This window comes from Mercenaria mercenaria, chromosome 10, assembly GCF_021730395.1.
Source record: "Mercenaria mercenaria strain notata chromosome 10, MADL_Memer_1, whole genome shotgun sequence".
Classification (NCBI taxonomy): Eukaryota; Metazoa; Mollusca; class Bivalvia; order Venerida; family Veneridae; genus Mercenaria; species Mercenaria mercenaria.
This window is the reverse complement of record NC_069370.1, coordinates 59,071,780-59,085,028: the sequence shown is the minus strand read 5'-3', so window position 1 is coordinate 59,085,028 and position 13,249 is coordinate 59,071,780. Positions and strand designations below refer to the sequence as shown.

General features: G+C 35.6%; 1 protein-coding gene across 1 annotated transcript in view; it reads left to right on the top strand.

The window, feature by feature from the left end:
* The window catches only part of LOC123560267 (uncharacterized), a 52,267-nt gene that overhangs the window by 32,745 nt on the left and 6,273 nt on the right, over positions 1-13,249 (top strand). Inside the window, exon 5 of the mRNA XM_053516936.1 lies at positions 1,515-1,586. Within this exon, the coding sequence (XP_053372911.1) occupies positions 1,515-1,586 (72 nt within the window). The remainder of the gene's footprint in view (positions 1-1,514; positions 1,587-13,249) is intronic.

Below are 13,249 nucleotides of genomic sequence, written 5' to 3'. Positions count from 1 at the left end.
TATTAACACAAGAGTATTTACATCAGCATTACTAAAAAATAACACCCATTTTTGAGAATATTGATGGTTTATTTTGATGTATAATTAATTTCTAAACATGTACACAAACGTTGTGTGACACGCACTGAGACAGTTAAGTTGTAATATTTACACCCATCTTTGAAGAATTATTACATTTACAAAAAACATTTATTTACACACATTTTTATGTATGAAACTTGTTTTGCTGTGTTATTTTTATCCATTTGAATTTAATGCGATGTAAGTGTACGAATATTTCAGTTTTCTAAAACTTAACATTTTCCGACCATTCATTTCTCTGATAATGAAATTTCATCGTCAGAATCATCATCCGACGGAACTGATACGTCAAAAGCAGCATGATGTAAGAAAAAAGAAAAATCTCTGACAGCCGACATTATTTTAATCTTTTCAAATACAGTATGAACGAAACACAGCGGAGTTCGTCTTGTTTTATTTCCTTTACCGCATATTTACAAACATTTATTTTAACAAGGAAACTAATTATTAGCATAATTAATAATTATAACATCTAAGAAATAATAGCTGGTATGCAAAATGATTTTGCTTTTATCAGGATTATCAAAAATTAACAAGTACGTGACGCAATCAGCATGATCTCGATGCCGTGACTATACTCGTCAGTCGCCGTCCTGGGGAGTCCTGATAACGCGCGTATAGTCGGATATCGACGCTACAGGGGTAGAAAATATAGCGCCTTTAGTCGCATTTCGGCCCCAAGGAGTTAATAGATGTATTTTGTCATTAGAGAGACTGTGATTTATTGTAACTTTTAGTATTAAATGTTTTATAAGAGCCTGTGGTGTAAAATTCAGAATATTGCAGTAGTAACCAGATAAACACCTCAATTCTACAATGTCAAAAATGGAGTCATGCATATTTTTAGAAAGGTTTTACAGATGTCTGTGTTAGGAATACACTTGCAACATTCTTACTTTAATAGTAAAATAGTTTATGGCCCAGTAGTTAAAGAGATATACAATAAAAACTTTGAAGTCAATTTTCTCAAAACTCTTGACCTGTTAGGACATTGTGGATTTGAGGGAGTGAAATATAGGTGTACACATTCATAAAACACTTTTATTTCCTTTATATCTCCATTTGAAACTATGTAAGTTAACAAGTAGCAAACTTAGTTGGAAAATTTTAAGCAGAACTTCTTGACTAGGGATTATCAGTTCTCTGTTTCAGTAATATTGTCTAGAAAAAACAAGTTATGTTTTCATCAAAGTTGTAAAATGTAAAAAATAAGTAAGAACTTGAATGATATGAAGTGTCATGTGTTACATTTTAGTTCTCGGTACATGTAGTTTATGCTTGTATTTCCACTTTGCATGTACAATTTATTCATTTAATAAACCAGCAGTTCCCTTTTTTCTGCAGATGTTCATCATAATATTCGTGCATATTCACACAGTAAGTTGAATTACCACACATGCTGCTAAAACTGTAAAGAATATTGCTTATTTCAGCAACAAACAACTATAAGCCGACGTACCAGTGGCCTGATGATGGTGACAGATCAGACACAAAGTCAGTTGATGGTATGTGATATATAGTTGAGTTACTGTTAGTTATGACATGGATGATGATTTAAATTATTGGAGTATGTTTGATAAGATGAAAGTTCATTTTTGATAGGAATTATTTGAGAATGGCAGTTGTTTACATCTTTTAATTTTTAGACTAATTACTTAAATTAGTTCTCAGAATTTTTGTTATGTTCTTGAGTGCTTCCTGGAATTCTGACTGATGTCAGCATTTTTAGCTCGACTATTCGAAGAATAGTCTAGCTATTCTACTCACCCTGGCGTCGGCGTCGGCGTTGGTGTCGGCGTCGGCGTCGGCGTCACACCTTGGTTAAGTTTTTGCATGCAAGTACATACAGCCATCAATGAAAGGCATATAGCTTTGAAACTTATTTCTTCTTTTTCTAGGTCAATTACCAACCTCTCTGGGTCAAGTCCCAAAACTCTGACATGTATTTTGAGCAAATTATGCCCCCTTTTGGACTTAGAAAATTTTGGTTAAAGTTTTACATGCAAGTTACTATCTCCAAAACTAATGCAGATATTGATTTGAAACTTCACATGTGTCTTCGGGGTTATAAAACTAGTTGATAGCAGCAAGTCCCATAACTCTGACTTTCATTTTGGCCAAATTATGCCCCCTTTTGGACTTAGAAAATTCTGGTTAAAGTTTTGCGTGCAAGTACATACAACTATTTCTAAAAGGCATATAGATTTGAAACTTATTTTTTCTTTTTCTAGATCAATTACCAACCTCACTGGGTCAAGACCCATAACTCTGACATGTATTTTGAGCAAATTATGCCCCCTTTTAGACTTAGAAAATTTTGGTTAAAGTTTTACATGCAAGTTACTGTCTCCAAAACTAATGCAGATATTGATTTGAAACTTCACATTTGTCTTCGGGGTTATAAAACTAGTTGATAGCAGCAAGTCCCATAACTCTGACTTTCATTTTGGCCAAATTATGCCCCCTTTTGGACTTAGAAAATTCTGGTTAAAGTTTTGCGTGCAAGTACATACAACTATTTCTAAAAGGCATATAGATTTAAAACTTATTTTTTCTTTTTCTAGATCAGTTACCAACCTCACTGGGTCAAGTCCCATAACTCTGACATGTTTTTTTGAGCAAATTATGCCCCCTTTTAGATTTAGAAAATTTTGGTTAAAGTTTTACATGCAAGTTATTATCTCCAAAACTAATGCAGATATTGATTTGAAACTTCACATGTGTCTTCGGGGTTATAAAACTAGTTGATAGGATCAAGTCCCATAACTCTGACCTTTATTTTGGCCAAATTATGCCCCCTTTTGGACTTATCAAATTCTGGTTAAAGTTTTGCGTGCAAGTACATACAGCTATTACTAAAAGGCATATAGATTTGAAACTTATTTTTTCTTTTTCTAGATCAATTACTAACCTCACTGGATCAAGTCCCATAACTCTGGCATGTATTTTGGGCAAATTATGCCACCTCTTGGACTTTGAAAATTCTGGTTAAAGTTTTAAATGCAAGTTTCTATCTCCAAAACTAATGCAGATATTGAATTGAAACTTCCCATGTGCCTTCGGGGTTATAAAACTAGTTGATAGCAGCAAGTCCCATAACTGATATGCATTTTGGTCAAATTATTCCCCCTTTTGAACTTAAAACTCTTTTGATATTTAACTTTTTTGGGTAATATTTTCCTGCTTCTGGGCCAATATTTCGAATAGTCGAGCTTGGCTGTCTTACGGACAGCTCTTGTTTATATGGCAGTTCAACTATACTGATAAACAAACAATGAGAAAGACAATTTATTTTGTGATATGGTATACATTATCATTAATGACACAACAATCCTGCCTAGCACTGAATTAAAAGTTTGCTTTTGTATGTAATGTTGCTAAATTCCTGTTATAATGGTGTAGCATGCAGGTTTGGAAGCATGTTTTTAGCTCACCTGTCACATAGTGACAAGGTGAGCTTTTGTGATCACCCGTCGTCCGTCGTCAGTCTGTCCATGCGTGCGTGCGTGCGTCAACAATTTCTTGTCTGCACGATAGTGGTTTCATTTATGATTTTATTTTAACCAAACTTGCACACAACTTGTATCACCATAAGATCTCGGTTCCTTTCTTGAACTGGCCCATTATCGGTTCCAGAGTTATGGCCCCTGAAAGGGCCAAAATTAGCTATTTTGACCTTGTCTGCACAATAGCAGGTTTATTTATAACTTGATTTTTACCAAACTGGCACACAACTTGTATCACCATAAGATCTTGGTTCCTTTCTTGAACTGGCCAGATTCCAATATGGGTTCCAGAGTTATGGCCCCTTTAAGGGGCCAGAATTAGGTATTTTAACCTTGTCTGCACAATAGCAGCTTCATTTATGATTTTATTTTAACCAAACTTGCACACAACTTGTATCACTATAAGATCTTGGTTCCTTTCTTGAACTGGCGAAATTCCTTTATGGGTTCCAGAGTTATGGCCCCTGAAAGGGCCAGAATTAGCTATTTTGACCTTGTCTGCACAATAGCAGCTTCATTTATGATTTGAATTTAATCAAACTTGCACAAAACTTGTGTCACCATAAGATCTCGGTTCCTTTTTTAAACCGGCCAGATCCCTTAATGGGTTCCAGAGTAATGGCCCCTGAAGGGGTCAGAATTAGCTATTTTGACCTTGTCTGCACAATAGCAGCTTCATTTATGATTTGATTTTAACCAAACTTGCACACAACTTGTATTACCACAATATCTTGGTTCCTTTCTTGAACTGGCCAGATTCCATCATGGGTTTCAGAGTTATGGCCCCCTAAAGGTCCAAAATTGGCTATTTTGGCTTTTGCAGCCATATAGATACTTCATTTATGGTTTTATTTGATACAAACTTCCAAAATATCTTCAACAACAATAAATCTTGGATTCCATGACAATTCAGATCCAATCGTAGGGTCCAGAGTTATTTTATATCTGATTACCTCCCCTGATTGTAATCAAAATGGATTTATATCAGTAAGTACTTATAGGACTTATTTGAAATTTCATTATTGTCATTAGTTGGACTGAGCCAATCAGGGTAGATAACTATGAACTGATTTTATGTCAAATTACCTCCCTTTATTTCAAATTAAAATGGGTATATCTCCGTAACTAAGGCCATAGTTTTTTAATGACTTGGGTTACGGGAGCGCCGGTCCTAATTCTCAAAAAATCCAAATAAAAATAAAATTCAAAATTGCGATTTTATTTTTATTTTTACCCCGACACTTGCATCTACTTTCCGTGGTGGAAAATAAAACAGTGTCTATTAACCTACAATAAATATCACAGCGCGTACAAAGGACTTCCGATATTCTCAAAGGACGACAAAATCAATACACCGTGACGTAACTTTACTAGAATGACGTGACTAGCTCCGCCCCATAACTAATCAAAGCGGTTTAACACTTGATGATTTGCAGCCTCGTAAAAACTGCCGGCAGTGTTTGAAGTGTGTGACAGTGTGAAAGTATCGTGTCTGATAGAGAACGTCTGTAAATATAAACCGTTATCCAGATCAGCTGACATGTTTAGAAGGCGTTAATTGCAGACAACAAAAGGCTTGGATTAAATTGGTGAAACAAGCTCCTAAGTCGGAAGACAAAGTAACTTAATTGTGGAAAATATATTGATAATTTCAGCACAAAAACCTCAGCAAGTAACTATATTTTAGCAAATGACATTTCACATCCAGTTTAAATTAATACATTTTTTCCGACCGGTAATAAATTTGCTACTTACTTTGGATTTTCATCAATGATAAATCCTTTTACAGTATTTTTAGAAGAAAAAAAACCATTCAATTTGTCTCCTGACCTATTAAAAACTGATATCTTTGACACATTTCGACCAGCACATGGCAGCTGACATCAAAAGGAGTGTCGGCAAAATTTTCCTTTCTTGATTTTCTTTGATGTGGGATAAAAGTTAACTGGTTGGGTATTGCAAGGTGAATGACGTAATTTGACATAATTCTACTCCAAGTAAAATGTACTTCAGATTTTTTTAAGTGGATTTTCGTTTTGTAGCTGAACAACAGTAAGTCTGGTGATTTTAATAAAATGCTGACTGTTGCTATAAATTTAAAAAACAATAAAATATTTTTTGTTAAATAAGATGTTTTCTAATCAATCTAGTGGTCCTTTTCTCTAAATTCTATTACTTTATGCACTGTTCTGAACCAATTAGTATGATGATGAAAGTAATGATTATGATGATGATGGTGATGATGATGTTGATGGTATTGAAGGTAACTGTACAAAGTGAAAATATGTAGGACTCCATGAAAATTTAAGAGGGACTCCAAAATCTGAATGTTAGGCAGTCCTGACTCCATGAAATTGAATCATAATGGAAGCCCTGCAAGGGTACTGAACTCCATGTATGGACCAATTACTTTTAATATTTTAAAACATTTGAAACTGAGTAATATTACAAAATCTTGAACTATTAAAGAAAAAGTATGTGTAAGTTTGAATGTAGTACCTTTGCTGATTGTTTTTAAAATTCGCAATTTAAATTTTAAAGTCTACCTCAAATTACTTTCAAAGTTGTAGCCAGATATGGAGTCCAGTAACTTTTAACAGACCCCTCACACTTAACAGGCTTGGGACTGCCTGGCATGTATTGTGTAAAACGGCCCATGTCGGTGCATAAATGAAAAATGGAGAAATCATAAAAGAAAAAAGTGAAAAGTATTTCCGTCTTCCTTAACCCTTACAATGGTACAACCGATTGGTTTTGCCTTTGCGCCCAGTGCAGGCCTAGATCAGCCTGCACATCCGTGCAGACTGATCATGGTCTGCACTGTTCGCTATTCAGTCAGTACATTTTGAGTGAACACCCCTTCGAATGATAAATGGTATTACCCAAATTGAATGATGCACCTGTACATTTTAGAAACTTAGGGTGCTAAGGGTTAAAAGGTCAGAAACACAATATGCATAGGATGTGACAACAATACTACACTACACTATATATAATCACACCAAACACCAGAAACAGAATACAATGCCAGAGGTGTTTAGTCTCTATTTATTAGCAAGCTATATATATGTTTAAAGCAAGCAAGCAACATGCAAAAAATTTCAAGTATTTAATAGTTTCTACAACATAATATTATAACATACAACATGGAGGCTTTAATAAAGAAAGTGGGAATAAAATGCTTCAAATTGGGAAAATAACTTTTCTGATTTATCTAGACTGTGTTGTGAATCTACATTTGCCTGAAACAACAATTTTTTTAACCCAGTGGCACTTTTTACAAAATAAAATTTTTTGTGTTTTTTTTTTCATTTTTTTTTTTTTTTTTTTCCCGATGCTAACATTTTCCTACTTTATTTTTATCTTTATTCCCTCCTCCTAATGCTCATTTTTGGAAAATCTCCCGTAACCCAAGTTATTAAAAAACTCTGGCCTAATGAAGATACTGATCTGAAATTTCATTTATGTCAACAGATTTATTTGGCAGATCCTTCTTTTGTTCACTTACAATAATTTTTTTTTTAATTACTTCCTTTTTACGTTACTATAAATATCTTATTTTTAGTAAGTAACTTTTTTATTATTGGCCGTAGGGAAAAACCGAGACCACTTTTCTGTGGTACAACATGGATGGTACCTCCAATTTTTAGGTGTATTTTGACATATCTGTACCTTGTAAGAATTTTTTTTCTTTTTGGTTAAATTTCTTCTCTTTGTTGTTCCTGTCCTTTGTGGACTTAGATATTTTTTCTGAGGACCTTCTTGTCCTCAAGTGCAATGATAACAGGTGAGCGATATAGGGCCATCATGGCCCTCTTGTCTTTATAGATGTTTGCATGAATGTAATGGCACATTTTATTTACATACTGTATGATTGTTTTATAGTGGAGAATGTTCCACATTGCTTATATTGTGTAATTTTCTGTGTTATGCTGCTTGTATATGTTGCATGACTGTTGGCATGATGTAGTATTATGTGTCTACAGTTACAAATACAGAAACATCAACAAGTGAATCTTTTACAAAGTCAGAAGAATCCAAGTCCTACTTTGCTCTAGCATCACCAAAAAGTACAGGAGCTTTGTCACCAAGAAGTACAGATTTGTCATCGAAATGTTCTGAACTTTCACACACCTCATCACCTAAAAGTGCAGATTTTTCTTCTAAAAGTTCAGATTTTTCATCAAAGAATGGTGAAAAATCATCCTCAGGTTCACACTACAAGCCACACAGTGCAATTAATGACACTTCTAAGACAAAATCAGACAAGAGTAAATTCTAATTATCAAGTGTATCTGAGGTGTTAAGAAGGGATGCAAAGTTTCCTAGTGGAAAACAAAATAAATCGGGTGATGTTTTTTTGGAGAGCAAAGGGAGCAAGTCGGATGACGAGCAAGGTATTATCTTACATGGCTTGGAGTTACCTATATTACCTTTATCTAACACCAGTTTAACATTTTATCTTACCAGTTACTTATATGCTTTTGTTTCTGTACAATAGGGAGTGGACTATGTCTCAGAGAAATTTTCAGTTTTTCTCCCTATTCTTTCACTGACACATTGTTTAATAAAACAAAGGCTAATTTCCATTTGTTTTTACCTGCTTGAACTGTAAGTCTGGTGCAAGGACTCGAGTGCTATTCACCTTATCATACAAGGCCTCTAGTGCTATTTACTCTGTCTTACAAGACCTCCAATGCTATTCACCCTATCAAACAAGGACTCTTGTGCAATTCACCCTGTCATACAAGGACTCGAGTGCTATTCACCCTATCAAACAAGGACTCTTGTGCAATTCACCCTGTCATACAAGGACTCCAGTGCTACTCACCCTATCATACAAGGACTTGAGTGCTATTCACCTTATCATACAAGGACTTGAGTGCTATTCACCTTATCATACAAGGACTCTTGTGCAATTCACCCTGTCATACAAGGACTCCAGTGCTATTCACCCTATCAAACAAGGACTCTGGTGCTATGCACCCTATCATACAAGAACTACAGTGCTATTCACCCTGTTAAATAAGGACTAGTGCTATTCACCCTATCAAACAAGGCCTAGTGCTATTCACCCTATCATACAATGCCTCTTAATTAGCTACTCTTAATACTTACCCTATCATACAAGGACTCCAGTGGTATTCACCATATCATACAAGAACTCTTGTACTATTCACCCTATCATACAAGAACTCCAGTGCTATTCACCCTGTCATACAAGAACTCTTACGCTATTCACCCTATCATACAAGAACTCCAGTGCTATTCACCCTGCCAGACAAGGACTAGTGCTATTCACCCTATCAAACAAAGCCTAGTGCTCTTCACCCTATCATACAATGCCTCTTAATATTTACCCTATCATACAAGGACTCCAGTGCTATTCACCATATCAAAGAACTCCAGTGCTATTCACCCTGTCATACAAGAACTCAGTGCTATTCACCCTATCAAACAAAGCCTAGTGCTATTCACCCTAGCATACAATGCCTCTTAATATTTACCCTATCATACAAGGACTCCAGTGCTATTCACCCTATCATACAAGAACTCTTGTGCTATTCACCCTGTCATACATGAACTCAGTGCTATTCACCCTATCAAACAAGGCCTAGTGCTATTCACCCTAGCATACAATGCCGCTTAAATATTTACCCTATCATACAAGGACTTTAGTGCTATTCACCCTATCATACAAGAACTCTTGTGCTATTCACCCTGTCATAGAAGAACTCCAGTGCTATTCAACCTATCAAACAAGGCCTAGTGCTATTCACCCTAACATACAATGCCTCTTAATATTTACCCTATCATACAAGGACTAGTGCTATTCACCCTATCATACAAGAACTCTAGTGCTATTAGCTCTATCTTACAAGACGTCCAATGCTATTCACCCTGTCAAACAAGACCTCTGGTGCTATTCACCCTATAAAACAAGGACTCTAGTGCTAGGCACCCTATCATACAAGGACTCAAGTGTTGTTCACTCTATCATATAAGGACTCAGTGCTATTTACCCTGTCATGCAAGGACTCTAGTGCTATTTGCCCTATGATGCAAAGACTATAGCGCTTTTTGCTCTTTCATACAGAGATTTCATGCATATCATATATATACATATCATGTAAGGACTCTGGTGCTTTCTTCCCTATTATGCAAGGACTCTTGTACTATACACCCAATCATACAAGGACTCCAATGTTATTTTTTAAGATCATGCAGGGACTGCAGTTGCTATTCCTCCTATCATACAAGGACTCCAGTGCTATTCCTTATCTCATACAAGAGGGAAGCACCAGTGCTATTCCTCATATCATGCAAGGGCTCCAGTGCTATTCCTCATATCATGCAAGGGCTCCAGTGCTATTCCTCATATCATACAGGGGCTCCAGTGCTATTCTTAATATCATACAAGGGCTCCAGTGCTATTCCTCATTTTATACAGGGGCTCCAGTGCTATTCCTCATATCATGCAAGGGCTCCAATGCTATTCCTCATATCATACAGGGGCTCCAGTGCTATTCTTAATATCATACAAGGGCTCCAGTGCTATTCCTCATATTATATAAGGGCTCCAATGCTATTAATCATTTCATAAAAGGGCTCCGGTGCTATTCCTCATATCATGCAAGGGCGCCAATGCTATTCCTCATATCATACGAGGGCTCCAATTCCATTACTCATACAAGGATCCATGTGCTATTCCAATATTCCAAATAGCATACAAGGATTTGCATGCTACTTCACTAAACTCTACAATACTCCATTGTTGTCAAATGAAATACACTTTCAGATTAAGTGTGGCAAAAGAATTGTAAAATTGATGTCAACAGATTTGTTAAGACAAGTATTTTCTCTAAAAACATTTGTTTTAAAAGAAATTGTGAAGACTTTTAACAGTTACAAATTGGTGGACTTGATGAAGGTGCTATAAGTGTTTTATTGGCCAATCGTCCACTCCTTATTGTACTGTAGTAACCTAATGACCTCAGCAGACATAGTTGATGGTGCCATATGCTTTCACTTCTGAGTGAGTTTCCTCCTGTGTGAAGTTTCTTTCTGAATTTGCTGTAGACAGAGAATTGTATTTCTACACTTTTATTCAAGCTTAGATATTTGTAGAAATGATTTGTTTGTTGTAGATCAGTTAGATAGTAAAAAGAATGTTTCTATGCAGGAATATTTTAGACCATGATAATATATACCAACCACTCCTGAACCAATAACTATTATATTGCTACTCACATAACACCATATCATGATGACATTTTTACATGTTGTGCACAAATAGGAGCATTCTTTTTTCATATTCTATAAGTGCATACTTATAACATGGCAGCAATTTGTATAAAACTTGCACCTATAACATGTAATTAATATACGTTGAGCCCACCCTTTGACCCCTTACTGTGACCTTGACCTTTGAGATAGGAACCGGGGGTTTGCACATGACACTCTGTCTCATTGATTTAGTTATTCATGCTAAATATAAACAAGGTTCCTCAATGCATGTCAAAATTATGGGCCGGACAAGATCTGACTTGAGCTTTGAACTCCAACTGTGACCTTGACCTTTGAGATAGGAACCTTGAGTGTGTGCATGACACTCCATCTCACTGAGGTTAATATTCGTGCCTAATATAAACAAGATTGCTCCTTGCATGTCAAAGGTATTGTCCGGACAAACAAATCCGAATGCACACACAACACATACACTGAACAGCCATCTGGACGACTATGTCTTCAGTTCCACAAGTGGGCTCAACAAAAAGTAGCCAGTATTGTTTATTATTTTTGTTTTAGTTGTTCCTAATAGTTTTCATTATATTGCTTCTAATCTATGTTTGAAATATTTTAACTTTGAGTCTAACACTGATCCCTTGAGCATGCAAGGGGATTAGTAAATTGCTTGAATTTTCCAGAGCAATCCAAACATAGGAAAGTCAATGACCATATGAATTGGGTGCCTCACTGTATATTGTAGGCTAATAAACTTAACTAATTTGTTTGTATTATTTTATAAACTTACTTATGTTTTGTCTTGCTATTCATTTCACATAAATATTTCTAGTAAATCAAGCTGGAAATAATTGTATTTTCAAAATGGTTAACTTTGAAATCAACATTTGAATAATAGTCATAGATATTATACAATTATCGACTTTTTCATAGGTTGATATCAGGATTTATCAACCCGAAAAGAGTTATAATAGGTTGATATCAGGATTTATCAACCCGAAAAGAGTTATATTCACCGAAGGCTCGGTTCGGTGAATATAACTCTTTTCGGGTTGATAAATCCTGATATCAACCTATGAAAAAGTCAATAATTGTTTTATTACATGAATAAATGTATAGTCAGTCTTGTTAATTACAATTGTATCTTTAATAAAGAAATAAGGAAATAAATATAAATTTAGACCAAATCAGGTTGATATTGGTTTTCCAAGCACCTACTTCGATCTATTTTTATTTTCGTACTATTTATAACCCAAGATAAGTTGATATGATATGTACTCATTACTTTTCGAACCGTTTTTAGCCAATCAGAGAAACAATAGAATACAGTCATGTAATAAAAGAAATTAGATATCCCAAACAGTGATTTTGTCTTTGCATAAAACCATAGTTTTGAGTTCCAAGAAATTATATCAAGAGGATGCAGCCCGAGTGGTGTTACTATAAGATTTTATGGCAGAGATAATCACTGTTTGAGGTATAGTTTGTCAATTCTCTTATGATACCAAGGATTGCTACTTGCATTCTTGACATCCACTAGATAGTTGTCCTCTTTTTAGTGTTGTATTCATTTTTAGCTCACCTGTCACATAGTGACAAGGTGAGCTTTTGTGATCACCCTTCGTCCGTCGTCTGTCCGTCCATCAACAATTTCTTGTCTGCACGATAGTGGTTTCATTTATGATTTTATTTTAACCAAACTTGCACACAGCTTGTATCACCATAAGATCTCGATTCCTTTCTTGAACTGGCCAGATCCCATTATGGGTTCCAGAGTTATGGCCCCTGAAAGGGCCAAAATCAGCTATTTTGACCTTGTCTGCACAATAGCAGCTTTATTTATGATTTGATTTTTACCAAACTGGCACACAACTTGTATCACCATAAGATCTTAGTTCCTTTGTTGAATTGGCCAGATTCCTTTATGGGTTCCAGAGTTATGGCCCCTGAAAGGGCCAGAATTAGCTATTTTGACCTTGTCTGCACAATAGCAGCTTCATTTATGATTTTATTTTAACCAAACTTGCACACAACTTGTATCACTATAAAATCTTGGTTCCTTTTTTAGCTCATCTGATTTTTTGAAAAAAAATGATGAGTTATTGTCATCACTTGAGCGGTTGTCGGCGTCGGCGTCGGCGTCGGTGTCGGCGTCGGCGTCTGCGTCGGCGTTGCTTGGTTAAGTTTTATGTTTAGGTCAGCTTTTCTCCTAAACTATCAAAGCTATTGCTTTGAAACTTGGAATACTTGTTCACCATCATAAGCTGACCCTGTATAGCAAGAAACATAACTCCATCTTGCATTTTGCAAGATTTATGGCCCCTTTTGTACTTAGAAAATATCAGATTTCTTGGTTAAGTTTTATGTTTAGGTCAACTTTTCTCCTAAACTATCAAAGCTATTGCTTTGAAACTTGG